At 38.9% G+C, this 12267-nt stretch overlaps 1 protein-coding gene across 1 annotated transcript in view; it reads left to right on the top strand.

Moving 5' to 3' along the window:
• faf1 (Fas (TNFRSF6) associated factor 1) overlaps positions 1–12267 on the top strand; it is a 59591-nt gene that overhangs the window by 35002 nt on the left and 12322 nt on the right. The window contains exons 13-16 of the mRNA XM_056379048.1: positions 2957–3111; positions 7761–7897; positions 8029–8117; positions 11863–11943. Of these exons, the coding sequence (XP_056235023.1) occupies positions 2957–3111; positions 7761–7897; positions 8029–8117; positions 11863–11943 (462 nt within the window). The remainder of the gene's footprint in view (positions 1–2956; positions 3112–7760; positions 7898–8028; positions 8118–11862; positions 11944–12267) is intronic.

The raw sequence follows: 12267 nt of genomic DNA, 5'->3' as shown, positions 1-12267 counted from the left end.
TACAACACTCAGAAAAGGTTACATAGGACCTGGAAGTATCAGTTGTACAATGGGTATTGCAATATGAGAATAGATATCATCTGGGATTTTGGTTATATTAATATTAGCTTTCCCTTAACTGCAGAGTGCCCTCCACAGCTGTGAGTGTGACTTCATGTGGAGTGACACACACAGGGCTAGTGGGGAGGGATTAGTTTGGTTGCATTGTGGGATTTTTAGTGATAAGAAGTGTTTGTGCAATGGACACTGTGTTCTTTATTTGGTTGTAAAAAAAAAAAAAAAAAAAAAAAAGAATTTGAGGGCATTATAATGAACACACACTACAGTTAGAAAGTAGATATTCAAATAAAATGGTGAAAGTAAATTTAGTACACCGTCTAGTATATTTGGAACAATTTCAGATGCAGCCTCTAATACATCAAGCCTGAAAAAAAATGTGATTTCACTCACTATCAGAAAACCCCGTTCTTTCTTTGCATTAATGGCATCTTCCATGGAGAATACTTATGATTGGTCACATGCTGGTATCATCACAGTTCAAAGTTAATATATATATAATTTATATATAATTTCAAGAGTGCCTTTCTACTACAACTCATTTTGTACATTCATGTCTCGCAAGTGATAATGCTCTAAGTACGTACGGTTAATGGCCTCTGTGTCTTGCAAGATTTTTCAGCAATTTTGTTTCATCATGGATTATCCCTTAAAACAAATTTAAGAATGTTGTAACATTGTGAAAACTTTATCCGTAAATGTTGCTTCTTTGATTCCTACTTGAAGCAAGGATAAAGTGTTATTAAAACTATGTTGTTTCAGCAGGAACTTTTTACTAAAGTAAGTTGAGAACGGGCCCTGTCTCCTCTGGACAAGGGAAATTAAATTAAAGTTATTGTTTTTATTAATAATATTTATCTGCCAGGCTTACACCTCACACTCTTGCTATCAGTGTTTCAGTAAGCTGCACCCAGACCTTGAATGTTGTATGTTTTTTTTTTTTTAATAACATTTGTTCATTACACGGAGCAGTGCTGTGATTCATCGACATGTTACTTGCAGAATACAGAACAGGAATTATAATAAGAAGATGTCAATTAATTTAAGAATCCATATTTGGGACAAGATATTCAGTTGAACCCAATTAGATTTTGTTTCTTTAAAAAAAAAATATTGGCACTTTAAATTTGGATAAAAAAAAATATATATATACTTTTTTTTTTTTTTTTTTTCATTAAATGTGGTGATGACTCAAACTCTAACACAAGGCGTCTCTCTTTCCAGTGCAAGAGTAAGAGCAGCATTGATTATACAGTCAGAGGCTCAAGCTCACTCAATGTGCACACTGTTCTGCTGTGAGAAATCTTTATTCTCTTTCACACACACAAAGCAAGCTTAGATTTAGGTGAACAGGTGTGAGGAAGGGCTATGGGGTCACTATCTAGCTCAGGTTGGACCTAGTAATTTAGCTGAACTGAGGGATTTGCTCCTCCCTGCTAAGACAGGCAATACAAAAGATCCGACTTGAAAGTGGAGAGGGAATAGAGGGGTATGGACAGTTTAACTAAGATGAAGGAGTTCAGTTGGCCAAAATGCCCACTTTGATTAGTCTTTACATTTACTCTAATTGAGCATGCATGTGTGTGAGTCCTTCACTTGTGGGTACCGCAGTTAAGTTTGTGCATCTGTGCATGTGTGTTGGGACGTCAGTGTTTGAGTGTGTATCAGGTTTTTTTTTTTTTTTTTTTTTTTTTTCCATGTAAAACTCTCCCTCCCCTCACACTCATTCCTCTCTCAAGACTGAATTTGCTTGTCTTCTCAGCATGAGTGTTTAATCTTTTCAGGCCGTTGAATTGGCCCAATGAATGAGTCCCCAGCTCCTTCTCACTAGTAGCCCTGGAGATTATTCTAAAGCACTAATCGTTGAGCAAACACAGCAGTGCTCTCCCATTCCTATTCTACACAGGCCACAGTATAGCACAACTTCTTCTTTCACTTCCCTTCACGTTTTACGCCCTCTGTAGATTTTTTGCTTTTTGGCGTACGTAGCCTAGATTACTGCTCCTGAGAAACAGACCCTTTGACTCCCCCTTCGCAGCCACGGTTAAAAATGAACTAAGCAGAGACTGAGAGAGTTTTTTCTTATTTGCTCTTTTATAGTAAGAGAAGTGACATGTAATTTAGAGAGCATTATTTCCAACATTGTCCCCTGGAACCTTTTATGTTTGTGGGTGTGTTTGTTTTTTAATTAGATTGTCAGTAGGGAGAATCTGCCAGGCTTATATGATGGTGTCAATATCCTTGGATTTGGAGCTTCGTCAATATTGTCTGGCCCTGCCGCTACTAACCTGAACAGGCTGCTGGCATTTGGTGTAAAATAAATAGAGTGATTTGTCTGTTGTGTTTTCTCCATATCTTCGTCGCCTCCAAGAGAAGTTTTATTTACACCGCTCTGCATTTGATTTTGCGTGGTATTTGCTTTTTTGCCAGTTGCGGCCTTGCTGTGGGCTGTAGAAGTCATGCTGGCTCTGCACCCAGTGGTCCCTCATGTCATTTTATGGTCATATAATGTGGAAATATCTCTCCACTGATGAGACACTTCCATGTGGCCTAGAGATCTCGCTCTACAGATCAAGACAGATCAGGGAGGGATGGATGTTTTCATTTCTAGCAAAGATTACAGTTTTAACGATTCATTATTTTCTGGGATGTTTGTGTTCGAGCTCATCACCAAACTTGTAATCTTGTAATTTCTGGGAGATCGATCTAAAAATGTCTCTTCTCCATAGGCTTGTGAAAAACTACGCTTCCCATCTGTTAACAGCCAACTATACCTTTTAATTCTGTTGTTCGCATGAAGACAAAATCACCTCATCTGTTGCAATGACCTTTCCTTCCTGGCATGGAAAATGTCCCTAGAATGTCACATTATACTAACAATTTTTTATTTATTCCACAGAGAAAGCTGCTGGCCATCTACCTCCACAATGACGACAGTGTCCTCAGCAACGTCTTCTGCTCCCAAATGATGTGTGCTGACTCCATTGTCTCTTACCTGAGCCAGAACTTCATCACATGGGCCTGGGACGTCACTAAAGAAGCTAACAAAGCCAGGTACAGTACCAAATATTTAATAATTTTTTATTTTTTTCAGGTGACCTGCTGGTTGTGGAGCGGTGGAATTTATCTCATGTTGTATTTTGTTCATTTTACGCAATACTGCAGCTGTGGTACAACTTAGTTCAGTACTACATGGAGTGGACACAATAATAGGAATCCCTGTTTAATAAATTTGAATTAAGTACAATAGTGCCTTAAACTACCTCTATGAACTTTTGTTGAGTCTGTGCCAGACAGTAAAAAGATGTTGCATTTATTGGACTTATTTGGACTTCATTGTAGTTTAGAGTTTTCCTGTTATTGTGTCAGCTCCTGTTGCTACAACTTTAGCACCAGGTAGTTTTCCGTTTTGCTGAATACAAACATTAGACACAGATTTAAGATATAGTCAATGAAATATTGTTATATGATTGATCAGAAATGTTTTATCTTAAAGGTTTTTTTTTTAACAGGTTATCAAATCAAATATTTAAATGTTGAAATATAGGTGAACATTTAAATGATTACTCATATCTCAAATTGTAATAACACATGTATTCTCTTGTAAAGCTGAGTTTAGTAGTATTCCCTGCTCTCTAAGTCTGAGGCTAGTGAGAAAACGGTTTTGATAATCAATCAGAATGATAGCTAAAGTTATATGACTCAGGTTGTTTTAAAAATGAAATTGCCCTTTAAACACTGAATTAATTCTCTGACCCTCTTAGAGATCCATGCATCACAATCAAACTGTGTATAGTATTGCATTTCCCCAGCCGTTTAGTAGTGCAATAACCAAACCTCTAAACCCTGACTGCATGCTTAATCCTTATGTTTTATTTATACCTGACTTACTGTCTGGAGGAATGGACTGTTTGCATAAATACTGAGGTGTATCTATAAAGAGGATATTAAATGTATTTCAGTAGGAGAGCAGCTTGATTGTATGCAGAAAGGTCTGCAAACTGACAGAATACCCTGCTAAGGAAAATGTCTAGAACATGTTACTATCCTGTTTCAGTGTCTTTGTTTTAATAGCTCTCTTAGAGAAGGTTAATGTAGTATTCATTAGTACCTTGCCCTATCCTGCTGCATACTCTTGTAATAGTTTTTTTCAGTTTTAAAGTCAGCAAATCTTGAACTTAAAAGGCTGCCTATGATATCTTTGTTTTGCCATTCCAGTGTACAGGAAGCATTAAAAAAAATGATCTAAAATTGCTAGTGTGGACAGAAGCCCATTTGACACATAAACAGCATTTTCACATCTATTCGCATTAATGTGGACATGTTGCTGGCATTCAGCTCTTACTCCATTGCTCACACCCTGTATCTCTGTCCTCTCATTCTCTCTTCAACTTCATTTTCTTTTTGAAGCTTCGAGGTTGCATGCTCACAAAAGGCGTTGTGTTTGCACGGTGAGGCCCCTGATTGGGCAATCTTGACTAAGCTGTCTGAATAGAGGGTCAGTGGGAGATGAAGGACTCCCTTGGAGTCCAAACATCTCTATCTCTCTATTTATGCTCAAATGTTCCAGTGGAGCTCCAACAGTCTGTGTTGTTAATTGACAGGTCTCCAACACCAGTATATTATACATGTCCTGCCACTAGGATGGATATCTTTCACTGGATTGCAAATTTGGTAGAAAATTTGTGAAATGAATTTGAAAAATAATTCTGGCCTGCAATGTGTTACAGACAACCAGATCCCCACAGCATCAAGTGTAAATGTGGACCTGCTGAGGGTTTGATTGGGTTTTCTCATTACATTGTGCCCCTGACGAGCTCAGTTCTCTCCTACTTCCTCTCATATTTCTGCTACATCTTTTCAATCTCCCCATCTCTTTCCCAATTTTTCTTTATTTTCCTTCTCTTTATCCCACTACCTCAACTCTCTCCCTCTCCCCAGAACCTCCAGAGTTAAGCCTGCCCTCTGGTTGGAGCCATTTAAGAAAGACTCGCACCTTGACCTTACCCCTCCATTATTTCTTTTAAGGAAATACCCTCCTTCTTCATTCCACTCTCCCTTCTCTCCCATTGGCCTCCTTTGCTTTTTGCCCCAACTGAGCCTTTTTATTTCACTTTAAAAGGCAGGCAACATCTGGAGCTTTTCATCACACACAGCTAGTCACAGCTTTGCTGCTAACGCATGCATGCACATGTGCACACTCTCTCACTCACACATACACTGCTTCTCTGCATTCTCACGCTCTCTGGTTGATCCAAAGTGACTGGTGATTGGCATCAATCACACAAGCTGTTAGAAAGGTATCCTGACTGTGTGTGTTTGATGAACCTGCTGATATTGGAATGTGCCTGTTGCTTTGCTCTCTGTATTCTCACAGGCCTCCCAGTTAAATGATTAATTATGCATAAATGCAGTTCCGCTTATTGGATGTCAGTGTAATTGTCACCCATGGGGAATGAATCTGATATATCGCTGTACTGCCGTTGCACATGGCAAATATTAAAACTACCAGTAGATAAACACACTAGAAGTAGATAATTTTATCAGCGTGTGTCATACTTCTTTAAATCTATTACACAATTTATCCCCATGCTAACATATCTGTGCAAGCACAAAAAAGGTTAAGTAGAGTGTCTTTATTTTTATGCTATTTTTTTTTTGTATAGATTTGAACTGTCAACAGTATACAAAGGCCTGACACTAAAATGAACACCTGTACAATAGCACTGCAATGCAGGTGTTCATGTTATTCTTAATGACCTTTAAGTGTAAGTTGGTGTCTTCACCTGTAAGAGCGGGGACAAACTGACATGCAAGCCTGTTCTGTACACTTGACTTCTCCTCTTGACATCCTCCTACCTGAAAACATAACTGGTTTAGAGAGAGAACAAAATGTCATTTTCAAATCAAAACATGTTCATGTTCGCTCTGAAACAAAGTGTGTATGACACAGTGAGCTATCAGCGCATCCGGTTCCCATACTTCCCCCTCCCATACAGGTGGCTGGTAAAAATATTCCCTGCAGTGCTACTGTACTAGCTGGATTCATCAGCTGCTCAGTCAAGCAGCTGTCAGGTCTAACCAGTCTACTCACATCTCCTTGCACCACCTTGATGTGAAGTAATGTGACGTGACAGTCCAGGGAAACATTAACTATTTTAGCTGCCTGGATGTGCAGTGAGTGAATGAGGTGGGATGGGTGACAAATTAGAAGCTGTCAATCACATTAACCACTGAACCAAAGTCTTTAACTCACATTAGTTGCAAGTTCCAGGCAGGTGTTTCCTCTACATTTACTTACCCCTGAAGGTTTTTAAAGGCAGCAGGTCTGGTACGGACTAGGCTACATTCTTTACCATGTTATATTATGGCTGGATGAGACTGTGATGAACTGTTCACCTCAGCTCCTGTAGTAGCTTGACTTCCTCCTGCCTTCAGTGTTGTGTCCATACTTGTTCTATAGGTGGGTTCATTAGTGTTTCATATTCTGATTACAACATTTCTTTCATTCTGAGTGCAAGTGGATGTGCAATAGTTTCAGGCTGAGTTTCCAGACTGAGCAGGTTTTATGTTGTGGTGATGATTTTTGCTGTGGTGGACTGACTTCCTTAGTTTTGAGATAGAAACCAAAGCAGGTTGGCTTGTGTTTAATGGGAGATTTAAGATTGGGTTACCCTTCAAGTTAGTGGCCATTGTTCCCTGGCCTTTCATTACAGGTTAGAGTTTCCCTGTGGGCTATTGTTATGGTCTGCCATGGTCGAGGTCTGAACAGGGACAAATGTCAGGACAGAATGATCAGTAGGATTTAGGGTACCCAACTTTTTCATTGCAAGACGTGGGTCACCGAAAGTTCAACATTCAGAAAAGTTTTGTTTGAACCATATTCCAACAGCATCTTACATTCTGTTCTTCTTTGAGCTCAGGTCCTGTAGCTTTCCCACTGTTCACTGATCTTTCAGTACCATCCATATTGTCAGCATGTGCTTTTATGATTATTTTAAAAAGTACCACAATGGGTTCACATACTCTATTTCACAGTTTGAAAAGTCTGAAAGTTGCTCCTGCAGCTTTGGCTTCATGTTTTAATACCCCCCTTCCACCTATCTTCTTCCTTTGACCTGCTGTCCCTCCATCCATTCCATTACTTCTCTATTTTACCAGCCAGTTATTAAAGTAGATCTTATTAAAAGGCGAGAGAAAAAGCTAATCTATATTTGCATTCAGTCTATAGCAATTCATTAATATTATGACATTTACAGGGAGCTTGGCGGGGCCCCGGCTGCCTGCTACCCTTTTCCCTCTCTGAAATGTTAATTTAAAAAGTTCTGTCTTTGTAATGGAATAAGAAATCCTCTCTTGCCCTATCAATTCTGGGTGTCTGGTGAAGAATACTAATTCATCTGTGGTTCCAATTGAGATAGCATGTCACTCTGATGGAATAAGAAAATGCAGAATTGGTTTTAAAGTCCTTAATGCCACGATTGTGTGTATTTCTCTTCCCTGCTGCAGTCTGAAAAGCTGGAGTGTACACCTTGATTTCCATATGTTGTTAAAATGTTTGTACACATGCTTGTATGCATTTGTCCCCTTTATGTTATGTTTTTTTTAATTGCAGGCTCTGAAATACATGTTCACTTCCAAGAAAAACGATGAAGTGTATAATAAATGTGAAATTTGAATTGGATTTCTTTCTTTGCTTCCAGACTACTCACCATGTGTACGAGGCACTTTGGAAGTGTGGTGACGCAAACTATACGAACATACAAAACAGACCAGTTCCCCCTGCTCCTAATAGTCATGGGCAAGCGCACGTCCAACGAAGTTCTAAACGTTATTCAAGGTAATTCCTACTTCATTAATAGTATGACTAACCATATTTACAGATATATTTTTCTGTAATTAATGTATGAAAAAGAATAAATTACACACTGTAGATTGTGATTGTTTGATTGCTTTTTTTTTTTTTTTCAGGCAATACGACAGTGGACGAGCTGATGATGAGGTTAATGGGAGCAATGGAGATCTTCACAGCACAACAGCAAGAGGACATCAAAGATGAGGTAAGGTCTGAACAGGAAGCAGCCAAACAAAAATGTCAGGCTCTGTTTCTTTAAGATGTAGAAAATGCGTTGGGTCAGGTTGATTTTGCTTTAAATTGGATTGTTATAAAATAAATAAAAAAGATATTATAATTTATATACATTGGGTTAGGATGAGGAATAGGACGACCTCTAGTAACAATTTAAGCCATCTGTATGCTAGCTGTATGACTGTAGCTACATTCGTAGGCCTTCGTTGAGCCAGAGCCGGTCTATTATGTCCTGCTTAAGAGATAAATGGCAACATGTTGGGACAGATCAGACTGCATTGTTAAACCGTTGCATACTTTACCCCAATAGAAAGTGGACAAACACCACTGACAGATAGACTCCATACAAAAAAAATGAGGGAACAGTGGTGATGGTCTTTCATGTCATAGACAGGAGTCTGGGACAGTATGACAGGAAGGTCTCCTCACTGTCAAAGACTTTCACCTGACCCTCTTAACCACTTACTGACATGTTTACCAAGTGACATCGAACAAGAAAATGAATGACACACTGTGTTTTTTGTCAAGGCAGGTTTTTTATCTGTGTTCACATAATTCTCCAAGCTCTGTTTTTCTCTTTTATTTTAGTTACTTATGGTCAGTGATTTAGGAAATTGCAAGTACTGAATATACAGTCTCCACAGACTAAGAAACATAATTTGAATTATTTTTTTTATTTAATAAGTAATATAAAGATTTGCATAATTAAGTAAGATTTGTGATCATTAATAATACTATTCTTCCTTCTCACATTTCACACATACACGTGTTTTGGTCTGTGCAGTGTGTCAGTTGTGAAATCTTTTGTCTTAGTGTCTTGCATTCCCACACTTTCTTTGACATTGTTGTGCCTCTTTTTTGACTACTATATCTACAGATGACACATGTCATGCCATATTAGGAGTTTTACAATTAGTCAACCAAACAGCCTCCCCAACAATGTTAATCTAAGAGTCAGAGCATCTGAGTTATGGGAACAGTGATTAAGCAGTGGATCTTGTCACATACACACCCTTAGGGTTAGGCTTTCTCAGCTGTTGAGTGACAGCTATTCTCCGTGTTGTTATTATTGCTACAATTCTCTGGCTTCATTTTGGATTTACCACTCTCGTCACTCCTCCAATAATCATTATTGATAAGAAGTGACATGAAGTATTCAGAGTATGTGTGTGCATCAGATTAAACTGTGAGTCATGAAGTTGACTGTAGGTTCATACTTAAGGCCGGGTATCATGAGATTTTTTTTAACCAGTTCCGAAAAAACGATACCTGAGTTTCAGTACAGATGAACATCAAAATGAGACTTGTTAATACATCGGTTCTAAGCTACTTTTTCTACAAAGCCTCTTTTTCTTTTCATTTGACAAATAAGTTCTCAAATGTTTGATGTTGTCTGAAGGAAAGCTGCCATGCAAGAATGATGCCTAAATTAAACCGACTGAAATTGGCAACATTTAGATTTACATTTCAGCAGGCATTTTATGCCAGCTTTCACTACTTGATGGTTCCAAAATGTGCTATGGACACATTTCACTTGATAACAAAAGTACTGACATTCAGTACCCAGCCCTGTTCACACTCGAAAATGAATTTGGTTCACTACATTACAATGTATATTGACCTTATTATGTGTTGTTGTTAAATATTAAAAGTAGCTGTAGATTGTGTGTCTTTCTTTTCTTACAAGGTAACTTGTTTTTTTGTGCTTAAAAAGCACCAGAGAATTTTTCTTTGTCTTTTTTTCTTTTCAAGACCTCTGTACAAAATAATTGTCTTTTATAATCATTGCAACAAGAGAGAAATTAGATTTGTCATGGCATAAGAGCAGTAAAGCTGTTCTATTAAAGTGTGATAATTGTCCCCACGTTACTGGCCAGAAAGAAATGGCTGGTGAAAATTTCTGAAGAAGACAGCGTAGAGAGTATAAGTGATGATGAAAGCATAATGTTCAATGTGATTATTCATGATTAGTACCAATAACCGCAGGATTTTAGCATATCCTGTATCTGACAGGACTCATCCCATCTCAAGGGTGAACTCAACCTTGACACTGCACTAATCCCATCTTTGCTGTAGCAGCTCTCAGGCATTGGTGAATTTCCTTCTTCCCAAGCTCCCTTCCCTCTTTCTTCTTTCTATTTTCCACCTCGCCTCTCCAAAGGCAAACTCAGACACGAACACAGACACCCACCCAACTCAGACATTCCACTTTGACAGTGACTTTTGTGTCTGTCTGGAAACGGAGCAGCTGGACAGCCACATTGTGACTTCAACCAACCTTACTGACTCGCCAGTCATTCCTATGGTTGTCTGTGTTTTAGCTTAGTACTTAGTAATCGACTGACTACTCACTGCATGTTTTGTGGTCTGCATCTGTCAGCATCAGGGGCCATTTCCACTGCATTTTATGTGAACAACTGCCAAAAATAACCCTTGTTCATTTTTGGGATAAACAGCTGGCCTCAGCAAAATGCTGTATATGAGAAACACCAGAGTTTTGAAGCCAGTACTTTGGTCAAGGGCACCAAACATACATATCCCAGAATCAGGGAGCATGCAAGGTCCACAGACGGGAGCACTCACGTTTAATTCTGGAGCCTCTGGCTGTGGAGTGACAGGGAGCCGCTGAGCAATAATTTTGCCCAAAAACAAATGATAAGTTAAAATTTACCCGAGTTAAAGTAGATCTAAGCCACTTGGTTCCTAAATTACACTGTGAATTAAAAACAGCTTCTTGCAGCTCTTTCCATTATTTGTTATTTGTGAGCTTGAATTTCTGACTTCTGACTCTATAAGACTATCATTACCTCTAGAAGACAGCTCATGTCTCACCAATTTGATCAGTAGCCAAGATATAGACGTGGAAAATCTGTTTCTGTCGAGAGTAAAATTACATTGTCTTTAAGCAGATACATGGTAGATTAACATTTTGCTTCCTTGCTCTGGTGCACATAGGGCTATTCAATGCAGATGGTGCATTTGAAAACATTTTACAACAGCACAAAATGAGTGTTAAACATGAACTGCTGTGCAACTTGTTTGCGTGACTCAGGTCCAGTCTATTGAAGGTCGCCACTTTTGATGCTTTTGTCCCTGTCTGCCATTCTTTTACAGTTTCCTTTCAATGTTAATCTATTATGCAGGTCAAAAGCACAAATGTATCCTTTGCATTTTCTGATTGAATGCAACAATACACACTGTCCTTTTGCTTAGCTACTGATTGGCTGCACAGTAGTCCTCTGATCATCACAATAAGCTTACTTCGCCATATCCGGGCTGGCACACAGCGTGGGCCTTCAGAAATAGAAAACTAATGGCTGTGCACTGTTAACACAATGGGCACTCGTATTTAGTCCCAGTCTTTATAAAACACTTTGTAGCCACAGCAGGTAGAAAGAGAAAGGCCGCCTTTCCCCTTCCCTCTGTACAAACAGGAAGCAAGAAGCAGAGTGAATGAAAGAGAAAGGGACGGTGAAACTGAGATGAGGAAACATAAAAGAAGCTCGGGTCTGGTAAATGACAGCCCTGTCATAATGAATTCCCCTCTGGTGCTACTCTTTCATACCTGGTGTTTGTACCTAACCACACTTGACATGCTGCATTTTTCCTTTGCTCGATTCTTTTTGGCTCCTCGGCTTAGATGTTTTGTCCCTGTGTATCCTTTATTGTCTTGTTAGCTAATGGGCCCCACTTTCTTTTTCCCTCCCTCCACCCAGGACGAGCGTGAGGCAAGAGAGATGGTGAAGAGAGAACAGGACGAGGCCTACCGTCTGTCTTTAGAGGCTGACCGTAAGAAGGTACTTTAAAAACAAAACAAACCGTCTTCCTGTATCACTTCTATTTACTATTATTCTTGTTTCCCATCATCCTTATCAGCTCCTGATGATGTTTGTAAAGTAAAACCAAAAGCTTGAAATCTACTCTTACAGTATCACTGTGAGTGAGTCACAGTATATTATGCAGTACATGTACATTATCCATGGTAGGGTTTAACCAAAAAAGCAAAAGCTACGTATTGCCTTTACTGTAATGTATATTTTATTTTAAATGGGTCTCACCTCCATTTTTTTTATTGTAAAATATTCATTTTGCTAATAACCCTATCATATGTAAGCATCCAG

This window comes from Seriola aureovittata, chromosome 6 (assembly GCF_021018895.1).
Source record: "Seriola aureovittata isolate HTS-2021-v1 ecotype China chromosome 6, ASM2101889v1, whole genome shotgun sequence".
NCBI classification, from domain to species: domain Eukaryota; kingdom Metazoa; phylum Chordata; class Actinopteri; order Carangiformes; family Carangidae; genus Seriola; species Seriola aureovittata.
This window is presented reverse-complemented; position numbering and strand designations above follow the sequence as displayed.